This window comes from Cucurbita pepo, chromosome LG07, assembly GCF_002806865.2.
Source record: "Cucurbita pepo subsp. pepo cultivar mu-cu-16 chromosome LG07, ASM280686v2, whole genome shotgun sequence".
NCBI classification, from domain to species: Eukaryota; Viridiplantae; Streptophyta; class Magnoliopsida; order Cucurbitales; family Cucurbitaceae; genus Cucurbita; species Cucurbita pepo.
This window is the reverse complement of record NC_036644.1, coordinates 10063275-10077111: the sequence shown is the minus strand read 5'-3', so window position 1 is coordinate 10077111 and position 13837 is coordinate 10063275. Positions and strand designations below refer to the sequence as shown.

The 13837-nt window shown below is 37.1% G+C and overlaps 2 protein-coding genes across 2 annotated transcripts; both read right to left on the bottom strand.

Annotated features, from left to right (window-relative positions):
- Positions 1 to 9409: 9409 nt before the first annotated feature.
- Positions 9410 to 10853, bottom strand: LOC111798192 (the record flags this gene model as incomplete). The annotated part of the gene is made up of 2 exons (XM_023681197.1): positions 9410 to 9863; positions 10494 to 10853. Coding segments are annotated over 2 exons (714 nt in total), but the record flags the coding sequence as incomplete, so codon positions are not given.
- Positions 10854 to 11844: 991 nt separating this feature from the next.
- LOC111798191 lies at positions 11845 to 13837 on the bottom strand. Its single transcript, XM_023681195.1, has 3 exons — positions 13229 to 13837; positions 12949 to 13139; positions 11845 to 12030 (listed from the first exon to the last, which is right to left on the bottom strand). The coding sequence occupies exons 1-3, from the start codon at positions 13368 to 13370 to the stop codon at positions 11845 to 11847; spliced, it is 519 nt and encodes a 172-aa protein (XP_023536963.1). The 5' UTR covers positions 13371 to 13837.

Here is a 13837-nt window from a genome sequence, read left to right as displayed (position 1 = left end):
TTATTATTATTATTATTATTATTATTATTATTATTATTATTATTATTATTATTATTATTATTTAATGGGAGCATCTTTTTATTAATATATTCGTCTAATTGCTCCCTAAAAGCTTATGATTATTTTAGGTTAATGTATGTCTTTATACTAAAATTAATTAATTAGTTATGCCATTAAAAAATGATGTTACTAATGTCACATTAATTTAAACAATAATAAAACACTATTTTCGAAAAACATTGTTTTTTTTATTTTTAATTTAACTAAAAACTTAAATATTTTAAAAACTAAAAACTAAAATAAAAACAAGATGTATAAATTAAAATACACTTAAATTTAAAATAAAAATAATGATATATATATATATATATAAATTTGAGATGTGGATATTTAGATTTAAACTTAAAAAAAAAAATCAATTAGTAATTTGTTTAAAAATTATTATTAAATTTTTAATAGTGTTTCAAAAATACCTATAATTTTAAAAATTTTAATTATTATCTTTAATTTTTTTAAAAAAAATTTAAATATATATTTTTCGTTAATATTATATTTAAAAATACATATTAACTCTCTATCTTTATAAAAAAATTTAGAAGATTATTACCATCAATATATATAATGAAAGTCGTCTATCAACATTTCATCGATTATTTACAGACATTTTAATATTATTTTATAAAGTTTATATTCAAAAATTTTAAAATTTATGTTTATTTTTTAAATAAATTATAAATTTAAAAAGTATTTTTATTAATTTAGTCAGTCAAACCATATCAGGTTCAACTCAACCAACCGTGGGCGGTTGGGTGAGTTGAACGGGAGGTGAGCTTTCAGTTTTAAATTTTTTTGTACGTGGTTTTTTTTTTATTTTCTTTTTTCTATTTCGGCTGTTTAAACCCAAAAATATCAAAACGACAAAAAAGTGGCACCGTTTGGTATGACAGCTGTCTTCCTATTTTACAGTTGTTTGCCACGTCAGATGTCAGATCCGCTTTGGATTACACGTCCTGCTGAGCTAAAGCCTCTACATATTTCATTCCCAAATTGCCCTCCATTTAAATTAAAACTATTTAAATTTTAGAAATAATTAATTCCTAATTTCCTAAAACAAACCATGGTAAGTTGAAGTTTTACTCTAATCAAACTAGAGTTTACTCTAACCAATTTCACGTTGGTTCAACTTGTTCTACCCCTCGATCAACCTAACCCCGCTCGAGTCAGGTCAGGTTCTTTGACTCATCGTTCGACTTGTTCTACTAGCTCAACTCGACTTACTTGAATCATGCTGGCTCAGTTCGACCTGCATGGCTCAAACGTTTAGGTCAGTCTCCTTAGCTCTACCATCAAAACTACGCTCTCAAGATTCTTGGTTTAATCTATTCGACCCAGGCCTCTCGACTCACATTCTTCCTAACCCATTAAAACTCTCCCTTCGAGGGAGAGGTAAGTGCCTCTTAAGCTATTTTCCTGATCTACAGAGCTAAGAAATGTTTAAGGACTTATTTGAAATTTTCTGAAATTAAACGACACAGAAAATAATAAATTAAAATAAATAAAATAATATTTATAAATAAAAATAACAAAAAGGGTATTTATGATAATAAAGAAGGTTGGTTTAGGCATCCTTATCCAACAATAATTCCAAGTCGTTAAATTTAATTAATTTTTTTTTCTTTTAATCTAAAAAAATAAAATTCAATAAATTATATTTTAATCATTTAAACCAAAATTTTAATTTATATGATAATTAGTTATTAATATTTAAAATTATATTTTAACATATATTTGACATAAATATTTTTAATTTTCTTTTTATATTTTTTTTTTAAGCGATAAATATCATTTTGCTAATAATTAAAAAGTGTTCGATAAGGATCACTCTATCCATAAAGGTAGATCTTTCCCTAATGGAGAGGGAACCGTTGTTTATTTAGAACTCTCGTTTATATCTATAGATATTTTAAACATATCAGATATCATTTACGTAATTCAAAAGGTATGTCTTTATTTGACTTTGACCAATTTTCGGTAGACATGATAGCATGTTCTTGCCTCACGACCACTATCTTCGTTTAGTTCATGCATTAGGATTGTTATTGTTTTCTCGTATATGGTTGTAACTGCTCCAACTCACTGTTAACAAATATTGTCCGCTTTGACCCGTTAAGTACCGTTGTCAGCCTCGCGATTTTAAACAAATAATATTTACTAGAGGTGAGCTTGGGCTATTACAAATGGTATCAGTGTCAGACACAAAGGACATTAAACCCCCAAAAGTGTGGAAATCTCACCCTAACAGACGCATTTCAAAACCGTGAGACTAACGATGATACGTAACGAGCAAAAGCAGACAATATCTAATAGCGGTGAGCTTGGGCTTGTTGGGATCGATATCAGTCGTTAGCTCTGATACCAGTTGTTAGGATCGCACAACAACGCACACGCTCGATCTAGATGAACACAAAGAAAAGGATAGAGAAAATTGCAAGGAGATCTGGCTAAAATGATTTTTTATTAATGACTTCAGGTATGTACAACGATAGAGAGTACAGAGAATCCGGACCAGATATATATATATATATATATATGGTATAGTTTACTATATATAGTTTTACCAGATTTAGTCATCTACTATATATAGCTATTTACCATATATAGCTTTACTATATATAGCTTTACCAGATATAACCGAACTATAAATACAGACTCCTAACCAGCCGCCTGTTATAAAAATTAAAATAATATCGGATCATATTTTATTTTCTTATCTTAATGGAATAATTATATAATTTTTTAGTCCATATTTCCAAGGAAATCAATCATTTAATAAACATTTTAATTACTTAAATATTCCATTTTATTATAAATTGTCACATAGTGACAATAAGCTCTCCACTTTGAACCTTATCTATAATGTTCCATTTAAATAAATATATTTAAAAAATTATTAAAAATTAAATAGTCAATTCTAGTTTGGTTTGGATGCAACTTGGATGCCTTTTTTCTATTTTCATTAATATCATATATTTAATATCTTATACAATTTTAAATATTTTATTTATATGATTTTTTATTATTATTATTTTAGTAATTTTTGTCGACTTTAATGTAAGACAAAAATCTAGACATGTTTTGAATTCAGACAGCTGATTTGTTATAAGACGGTTTTAGACATTTATTCAAGTAAACATCAGCTAATTAATTAAGAGAAGACATGTCAATGAGGTGTTAGTGGACCAGTCATATGATTTTAATCATATAAAACCACTCGATCGTCGCTTGGAGGGTTAAAAAATATCCCCTCCAATCGGCCAGCACTAAATATAAATATTATTTCTTTATCGATAACATAAAAAGAAAAAAATTCAATGGATAACATGATGACATTTAATTTATAATACTTTTTTATTAAAATATCTAATAGGTCGATAATACCAATGGCTATAGTTCCCCCAACAATTTTAACAACGTACTTAATCAGTTGTCTAGTTTTGATTATCTAAGACTTATCTGGTGGTAGGTTGTCGTATTTTGATTATCTAAAGCTTATTATCTTCTATAAATATGGTTTCACGGGATTAGCCAATTGTCTTGATCGTGAGATATCATTGAGAAATAGGAATCCATGTTATCAAAGGATTTCCAGCTATTATTTATCGTTTGAATGATTCAATCATCCATTTTGGTATGTTATCGAAGAAAATAGTGATATTGTTTTAATCGATTGTAAACAACTTCACCCATACTTTAAACCCTAATGAGTAATGATCGATAATTGTAAGAGTAGGGCAAACCATTAATGTGGATGGTAATAACGTGTGAGATCCCACATCGGTTGGAGAGAAGAACGAAACATTTCTTATAAGGGTGTGGAAACCTCTCCCTGGTAGACGCGTTTTAAAAACCGTGAGGCTGACGACGATACATAACGAGCCAAATCGGACAATATCTACTAGTAGTGGCCTTGAGCTGTTACAAATGGTATTAGAGTCAGACACCAAATGGTGTCTCAGCGACAACGTTGGACCCCAAGGGAGGTGGATTATGAGATCTCACATCAATTGAAGAGGGGAACGAAACATTCCTTATAAGGGTGTGGAAACCTCTCCCTGGTAGACGCATTTTAAAAACTGTGAGGCTGACGATGATACATGACGAGCCAAATCGGACAATATCTACTTTAGCAGTGGCATTGAGCTGTTACAAATGGTATTAGAGCCAGACATTGAGTGGTGTGCCAGCGACAACGTTGGACCCCCAAAAGGGGTGGATTATGAGATCCCACATCGATTGAAGAGGGGAACGAAACATTCCTTACAAGGGTGTGGAAACCTCTCTCTGGTAGACGCGTTTTAAAAACCGTGACGCTGACGACGATACATGACGAGCCAAATCGGACTATATCTACTAGCAGTGGCCTCGAGTTGTCACAAATGGTATTAGAGCCATACATCGAGTAGTGTGCCGACAATAACAATGGACCCTCAGGGGGTGAATTGTGAGATCCCACATCGATTGAAGAGGGGAATGAAACATTCCTTACAAGGGTGTGGAAACCTCTCCCTAGTAGACGTGTTTTAAAATCGTAAGGTTAACGATGATATGTAAGGGGTCAAAGCGGACAATATCTACTAGTAGTGGCCTCGAGGTATTACAAATGGTATTAGAGCTCGGCATCGGGCGGTTTGCCAGTGAGGACGCTAGACACCAGGGGAGGGGATTGTGAGATCCCACATTGGTGGGAGAGGGAAACGAAACATTCCTTAGAACGGTTTGGATACCTCTTCTTAGTAGATGCGTTTTAAAATCGTGAGACTAACAACGATACATAACGTGCTAAAACGAACAATATCTACTGGCGGTAGTCTCGAACGGATAAGAAGTAAAGAAGGGTTGAAATTGGGGAAGATGGAGGGGGCCCTCAATAGGAACTAAAGAGGATGACGAAGACATGATACCAATCTAAGCAAGTAGGCAATTTGGTGCGAAGAGAACCAAAATATTGTTCTATATATTTGTTATATTACATTCCAATTCATGCTTTAATGGGCCTACTTCTCTTTTTTGCCAACTTTTCAAATGTGGGCCTCCAAAACCCACTCCCCTTCTAAAATAAGAACACAAAATATGCTTTTTTTTTCAATTTTTTTTGGAAGATAATACATTTTGGTGGAGAGATTTTGATTCTAAGTTAAGAAATGAAGAGAACCCACAAATTTTGATGTTGAATTCATTGTTAAAATGGAAAAAAAATGACGAAATGATTAAGTAAATTTTAATTTATCGATTCAGGTATAGGGTAGGTGGTACAGAAAATATCCGGTTCATTTTGAAAGATTGAAGGTTTGGTTATTATATCTTATACCGTGAGAACGGATTTTGGAATGTTAAGATTCAAAATCGAGAGGGAAATAGATCGGATTGGTTGAAGGTATGTAACTTAATCTATTGAACTATACTCACGATAGCTAGGGATCAGCTTAAGAATTTGTTTTCTGAAACTTTTTTTTTTTTTTTNACAATAAGCTCTCCACTTTGAACCTTATCTATAATGTTCCATTTAAATAAATATATTTAAAAAATTATTAAAAATTAAATAGTCAATTCTAGTTTGGTTTGGATGCAACTTGGATGCCTTTTTTCTATTTTCATTAATATCATATATTTAATATCTTATACAATTTTAAATATTTTATTTATATGATTTTTTATTATTATTATTTTAGTAATTTTTGTCGACTTTAATGTAAGACAAAAATCTAGACATGTTTTGAATTCAGACAGCTGATTTGTTATAAGACGGTTTTAGACATTTATTCAAGTAAACATCAGCTAATTAATTAAGAGAAGACATGTCAATGAGGTGTTAGTGGACCAGTCATATGATTTTAATCATATAAAACCACTCGATCGTCGCTTGGAGGGTTAAAAAATATCCCCTCCAATCGGCCAGCACTAAATATAAATATTATTTCTTTATCGATAACATAAAAAGAAAAAAATTCAATGGATAACATGATGACATTTAATTTATAATACTTTTTTATTAAAATATCTAATAGGTCGATAATACCAATGGCTATAGTTCCCCCAACAATTTTAACAACGTACTTAATCAGTTGTCTAGTTTTGATTATCTAAGACTTATCTGGTGGTAGGTTGTCGTATTTTGATTATCTAAAGCTTATTATCTTCTATAAATATGGTTTCACGGGATTAGCCAATTGTCTTGATCGTGAGATATCATTGAGAAATAGGAATCCATGTTATCAAAGGATTTCCAGCTATTATTTATCGTTTGAATGATTCAATCATCCATTTTGGTATGTTATCGAAGAAAATAGTGATATTGTTTTAATCGATTGTAAACAACTTCACCCATACTTTAAACCCTAATGAGTAATGATCGATAATTGTAAGAGTAGGGCAAACCATTAATGTGGATGGTAATAACGTGTGAGATCCCACATCGGTTGGAGAGAAGAACGAAACATTTCTTATAAGGGTGTGGAAACCTCTCCCTGGTAGACGCGTTTTAAAAACCGTGAGGCTGACGACGATACATAACGAGCCAAATCGGACAATATCTACTAGTAGTGGCCTTGAGCTGTTACAAATGGTATTAGAGTCAGACACCAAATGGTGTCTCAGCGACAACGTTGGACCCCAAGGGAGGTGGATTATGAGATCTCACATCAATTGAAGAGGGGAACGAAACATTCCTTATAAGGGTGTGGAAACCTCTCCCTGGTAGACGCATTTTAAAAACTGTGAGGCTGACGATGATACATGACGAGCCAAATCGGACAATATCTACTTTAGCAGTGGCATTGAGCTGTTACAAATGGTATTAGAGCCAGACATTGAGTGGTGTGCCAGCGACAACGTTGGACCCCCAAAAGGGGTGGATTATGAGATCCCACATCGATTGAAGAGGGGAACGAAACATTCCTTACAAGGGTGTGGAAACCTCTCTCTGGTAGACGCGTTTTAAAAACCGTGACGCTGACGACGATACATGACGAGCCAAATCGGACTATATCTACTAGCAGTGGCCTCGAGTTGTCACAAATGGTATTAGAGCCATACATCGAGTAGTGTGCCGACAATAACAATGGACCCTCAGGGGGTGAATTGTGAGATCCCACATCGATTGAAGAGGGGAATGAAACATTCCTTACAAGGGTGTGGAAACCTCTCCCTAGTAGACGTGTTTTAAAATCGTAAGGTTAACGATGATATGTAAGGGGTCAAAGCGGACAATATCTACTAGTAGTGGCCTCGAGGTATTACAAATGGTATTAGAGCTCGGCATCGGGCGGTTTGCCAGTGAGGACGCTAGACACCAGGGGAGGGGATTGTGAGATCCCACATTGGTGGGAGAGGGAAACGAAACATTCCTTAGAACGGTTTGGATACCTCTTCTTAGTAGATGCGTTTTAAAATCGTGAGACTAACAACGATACATAACGTGCTAAAACGAACAATATCTACTGGCGGTAGTCTCGAACGGATAAGAAGTAAAGAAGGGTTGAAATTGGGGAAGATGGAGGGGGCCCTCAATAGGAACTAAAGAGGATGACGAAGACATGATACCAATCTAAGCAAGTAGGCAATTTGGTGCGAAGAGAACCAAAATATTGTTCTATATATTTGTTATATTACATTCCAATTCATGCTTTAATGGGCCTACTTCTCTTTTTTGCCAACTTTTCAAATGTGGGCCTCCAAAACCCACTCCCCTTCTAAAATAAGAACACAAAATATGCTTTTTTTTTCAATTTTTTTTGGAAGATAATACATTTTGGTGGAGAGATTTTGATTCTAAGTTAAGAAATGAAGAGAACCCACAAATTTTGATGTTGAATTCATTGTTAAAATGGAAAAAAAATGACGAAATGATTAAGTAAATTTTAATTTATCGATTCAGGTATAGGGTAGGTGGTACAGAAAATATCCGGTTCATTTTGAAAGATTGAAGGTTTGGTTATTATATCTTATACCGTGAGAACGGATTTTGGAATGTTAAGATTCAAAATCGAGAGGGAAATAGATCGGATTGGTTGAAGGTATGTAACTTAATCTATTGAACTATACTCACGATAGCTAGGGATCAGCTTAAGAATTTGTTTTCTGAAACTTTTTTTTTTTTTTTTTAACAGCTCAAGATATTGTCTGGTTTTGTCCGTTACATATCGTCGTAAGCTTCACGATTTTAAAATGTGTCTGTTAGGAAGAGGTTTTTACACTTTTATAAGGAATTTTTCATTCTCCTCTCCAACCGATGCGGGATCTCACAATCCACCCCCTTTTGAGTCCAGCATCCTCGCCCGCCCGCACAGTTTCTACACCCTAATAAGAAATGCATCCACCTTCCTTTGGGGCCAGCGTCCTCGCTGGCACACTTTCCACACCTTTGTAAGTAATGCATCCATTAGCTTTGAGGCTTAGCATCCTCGCTCACACAGTTTCCACACCCTTATAAGGAATGCATCACCCTCTTTGGGACCCAACGTCCTTGCTAGCACAATTTCCACACCTTTATGAGTAATACATCTACTCCTTTGGGGCCCAACGTCTTCATTGGCACAGTTTCCCCACTCTTATAAGGAATGCATCCACCCCCTTTGGGGCCCAACGTCCTCGTTGCCACAATTTCAACACCCTTATAAGGAATGCATCACCCTCTTTGGGACCCAACGTCCTTGCTAGCACAATTTCCACACCTTTATGAGTAATACATCTACTCCTTTGGGGCCCAACGTCTTCATTGGCACAGTTTCCCCACTCTTATAAGGAATGCATCCACCCCCTTTGGGGCCCAACGTCCTCGTTGCCACAATTTCAACACCCTTATAAGGAATGCATCACCCTCTTTGGGACCCAACGTCCTTGCTAGCACAATTTCCACACCTTTATGAGTAATACATCTACTCCTTTGGGGCCCGTGTCTTCATTGGCACAGTTTCCACACTCTTATAAGAAATGCATCCACCCCCTTTGGGGCCCAACGTCCTCGTTGCCACAATTTCAACACCCTTATAAGGAATGCATCCACCCCGTTTGGAGCCCAATGTTCTGATTGACACACCGACCGATGTCTAGCTCTAATACGATTTTGTAATGGCCCAAGCTCTAAACTGTTATGTATCGCCCATCAATCTCACGATTTTAAAACATGTCTATTAGGAAGAGGTTTCTACATTTTTATAAGGAATGCTTCGTTCTCCTCTCCAACCGACGTGTGAGATCTCACATTTTTCCACCCAAATTCTAAATATGTTTGTGAATCCCGACCCTATACTTTTCCTTTAAAATAAGTAAAGCTTAAAAAAATTGTTCATTAAGAGATAGAAGACAACCATTAAAATCACAAAGTCATCAAATAGATGAAACTCGTCAGCTCTGATATCATTAAATAATGTACATGGAAATGAAAACACTCGAGAGTGTTTAATAGAATACATATGGGATTGAACGAAACTGACCGATGCATCAGTCGATATCTAGCTGCGAGTTCGTGCAATAAATTGCTTAGTATAGACTCGATGTCGTCGCTCTCTTGCATATATAATCCAGAAGATCAGGGAGAGCATGACAGAACCAGACATCATAAGCAACCCAACGTATGTCAATTCCATGAACAGTCGGAGGCCAGGGCAATGATTTTTACTGATGTCCATAAACACTTGACGAACAAATGTACAATCTACGAGGTCCACAAAGAACGGTCCAAACCGATACAAACCATAACTCACGCTTGCTGCAGATGTCATTTGGTTGTACAATGTTGGGGTCAACCGGCCAGTTGTGGCGCAAATGTCATTGCCTGAAACTTGACAAGTGAAATCCCCCCAAACCTGCAAGCAACAATCCGAGATCCCGTTGAGTTATTCGAACAAAAATGCGTCGTTTTTGTGATGTCCTACATTGGTTAGGGAGGAGAACAAAACACCCTTTATAAGGATATGAAAACCTTCCCCTAGCAGACACGTTTTAAAACTTTGAGGGAAAGCCCGAAAAGGAAAGCCCAAAGAGGACAATATCTGCTAGGCGGTGGATCTGGGCCGTTACAAATGGTATTAGAGCCAGACACCGGACTATGTGCCAGCGAGGAGGCTGCTGTTCCCCAAAGGGGGTAGACACGAGACGGTGTGCCAGTAAGGACGCTGGGCCCAAAAGGGGGTGGATTTGGAGGGGGTCCCACATCGATGGAAGAGTGCCAGCGAGAACGCTGGGCCCCGAAGGGGGTGGATTGTGATATCTCACATTACTTGGGGAGGAGAACAAAACCCCCTTTATAAGGGTATGGAAACCTTCCCCTAGCAGATGCGTTTTAAAGCCTTGAGGGGAAGCCCGAAAGAGAAAGCCCAAAAGGACAATATCACCTAGCGGTGGATCTGGGACGTTATAGTTTTTGACGTCGTCGTCGTAAGTGTTTCAAAAGCTACCTTGTTTTAGCTATAGCTTTAACATAGAAGATTCTTTACCTTGGGAGCTTTGCTCGGTTCTACTTCATTAGCCGAGCAGTTTCGGTCGGTGAGATCGGAATTGAACGGAACGCAAAGGGGTGGCACCGACGGGCCAGATTGGTTATAGTTCATAGGGGGCTTGACATCTGGAGGAGGGTTGGCATTTGCGAGTGTGTTGATCACTCCATTGACCAATCTGACGAGCTGGTAGTTCACATTCATGGTTACAGTCTGAATTTCTTTGGCAGTGGCCTTTTCGACACAAGGAAGAATCTCATCTAATGCTGTGTGGGCTGTGGGATTCTGCAGCCAATCTTCCATCGCAACACACGTATCTCCAATCACACTAATGCATACAAGGAAAAGAACATGATCAATTCAGACAGCTGACAGAGACAACATTCAACAAAATAAGAACATTTCACCATTGAATCCAAACTCCATTTAACTACCTATCATATTGAATATCCTACGAGTTACGAGGATGAGTATATTGTATGTTGAGGATTGTTGGGAGAGGAGTCCCACATCGGCTGATTGAGGGGTTGATCATGAATTTATAAGTAAAGAATACATCTCCATAGGTTGAGNATGAGATAGGGAAACCAAAAGCAATGCGACGAGAGCTTATGCTCAAAGTGGACAATATCATATCATTGTGGAGAGTCATAGTTCTTAACATGGTATTAGAGCTATGCCCTTGACTTAGCCATGTCAATAAAATCCTCTAATATCAAACAAAGATGTTGCGAGCCTCGAAGGTATAGTCAAAATTGACCCAAATGTTGAACAAAGGGTGTACTTTGTTTGAGGGCTTTAGAGAAAGAAGTCGAGCCTCAATTAAGGGGAGGTCGTTCGAGGGCTACATAAGTCTCAGGAGAGGCTCTATGGTATACTTTGTTCGAGGGAGGATTGTTGGGAGGGAGTCGTCCCACATTGGCTAATTAAGTAGATGATCATGGATTTATAAGGAAGGAATACGTTTTCATTAGTACGAGGCCTTTTGAAGAAACCGAAAGAAAAATCATGAGAGTTTATGTTCAAAGTTATATCATACCATCGTGGAGAGCCGTGTTCCTAACATATTACATATCCATTGCAACTTATAGAAACCATTGAGATAATGAACTTACAGCCCAATAATGTTTGTTGCCGATATTCCATCCACCCGTATATGGTTTAAAATTTGCAAGGGGGTCTGTCCTGTTAGTTCTTTCCCTCGCCAAAATCAGAGACGAGTTCGCAGCAGGGTTCTGTTCCGCAAGGCTTCTCCGACTCCTCCATGGCTCCGAGACCTTAAAAACCTCTACCCCACCAGAGTTCTCTGCATTAAAAAGATTTAGACAGCAGTTTGGAGGGAAAGAGATGTTTACGTTACTGGGATGGTCAAGAATACGAGGAACGCAAGGGAGAAGGCATAGGCTGTTCGAGAATAGCCATAAGGCTCCCTCGGACAACAGCAACGACAAAGACAGATGATCAACAAGCATATCGCAAAGAGCATGAACCAGGCAATAGCAGTGGCAAATAAGGGAGCAGCAGTAAGACCAACAGACTGCATCAGATTGAAACAGGACAGAAAGCTTCATGGTTAACATAATATTGTCAAAGGACTTGAGAAGTAATGAAGATGGGACCCAAAAACAGGAACCCATGTTCATATTTAGCTTTAGTTAACAACCAAACCGAGCTAAACCAAATTAGCCAAAGAATTAAACTTCAACAGATCGTATTTCAGATTGAGGATGGTTGGGAGGGAGTCCCACATTGGCTAATTAAGTGGATAATCATGGATTTATAAGTAAGGAATACGTTAACATTGGTATGAGTCCTTTTGGAGAAATGAAAACATTGGCTAATTAAGTGGATAATCATGGATTTATAAGTAAGGAATACGTTAACATTGGTATGAGTCCTTTTGGAGAAATGAAAAGCAAAACCATGAGAGCTTATGCTCAAAGTGGACAATATCATATCATTGTGGAGAGTCATAGTTCTTAACATGGTATTAGAGCTACGCCCTTGANTAGAGCTATGCCCTTGACTTAGCCATGTCAATAAAATCCTCTAATATCAAACAAAGATGTTGCGAGCCTCGAAGGTATAGTCAAAATTGACCCAAATGTTGAACAAAGGGTGTACTTTGTTTGAGGGCTTTAGAGAAAGAAGTCGAGCCTCAATTAAGGGGAGGTCGTTCGAGGGCTACATAAGTCTCAGGAGAGGCTCTATGGTATACTTTGTTCGAGGGAGGATTGTTGGGAGGGAGTCGTCCCACATTGGCTAATTAAGTAGATGATCATGGATTTATAAGGAAGGAATACGTTTTCATTAGTACGAGGCCTTTTGAAGAAACCGAAAGAAAAATCATGAGAGTTTATGTTCAAAGTTATATCATACCATCGTGGAGAGCCGTGTTCCTAACATATTACATATCCATTGCAACTTATAGAAACCATTGAGATAATGAACTTACAGCCCAATAATGTTTGTTGCCGATATTCCATCCACCCGTATATGGTTTAAAATTTGCAAGGGGGTCTGTCCTGTTAGTTCTTTCCCTCGCCAAAATCAGAGACGAGTTCGCAGCAGGGTTCTGTTCCGCAAGGCTTCTCCGACTCCTCCATGGCTCCGAGACCTTAAAAACCTCTACCCCACCAGAGTTCTCTGCATTAAGACAAAACCCAGATAAGAAAATTCTCAGATTAAACAACATTGGAGTTTTTTTTTTCACAAAAAATATGAAAGATGAGTACCGGAGATGGGAATGGCGGTGATGGAAGAATGGGAGAAGAGGGAAAGAGAGAGAAGAAGAAGGGAGATAAGGGAGGCGGGTCGGAGGAAGAACATGGTGGGAATGTTCTTCAATTCAGAATGGTTTCTCTCTCGATTTGGCATTTCATCATACAGTTGGGGATGTTAAATAAAACAAAGGAATTACAAATTTGGGGCAGAGGAACAAACAATGGACAAATTTGGGGTGTTTTGTCCAGCAGGAAATTCCTGTACAATGATCTTCATTTTTCCTTTTTCTAAAATCATCCCTCGCTGGCCTTCTTCCCTTCCTTCCAATTCCTTCGGCGATCATTATCCCTTCCCTTTCCCACTTTCTGGGAAAATCTCCTAATTTTCTCGAGAAAATTTCCAGTTCTCCCCTTAAATGTACAACCCTAACCATCCCGCATCGTACGAATCGGACCGAATGGCAACTATTATAAAGATTAAAAGAAACGAAAATCCAAAACGAAAATTACCGCGGTTTTAGGGATTTCGGGAGAAAAAAATGGGTTCGTGTTGGCGATTGGCGAGAACGACCCATGAAGAAGTTGCCGGCGATTAACGTGGATGAAAGATAACACGAAAAA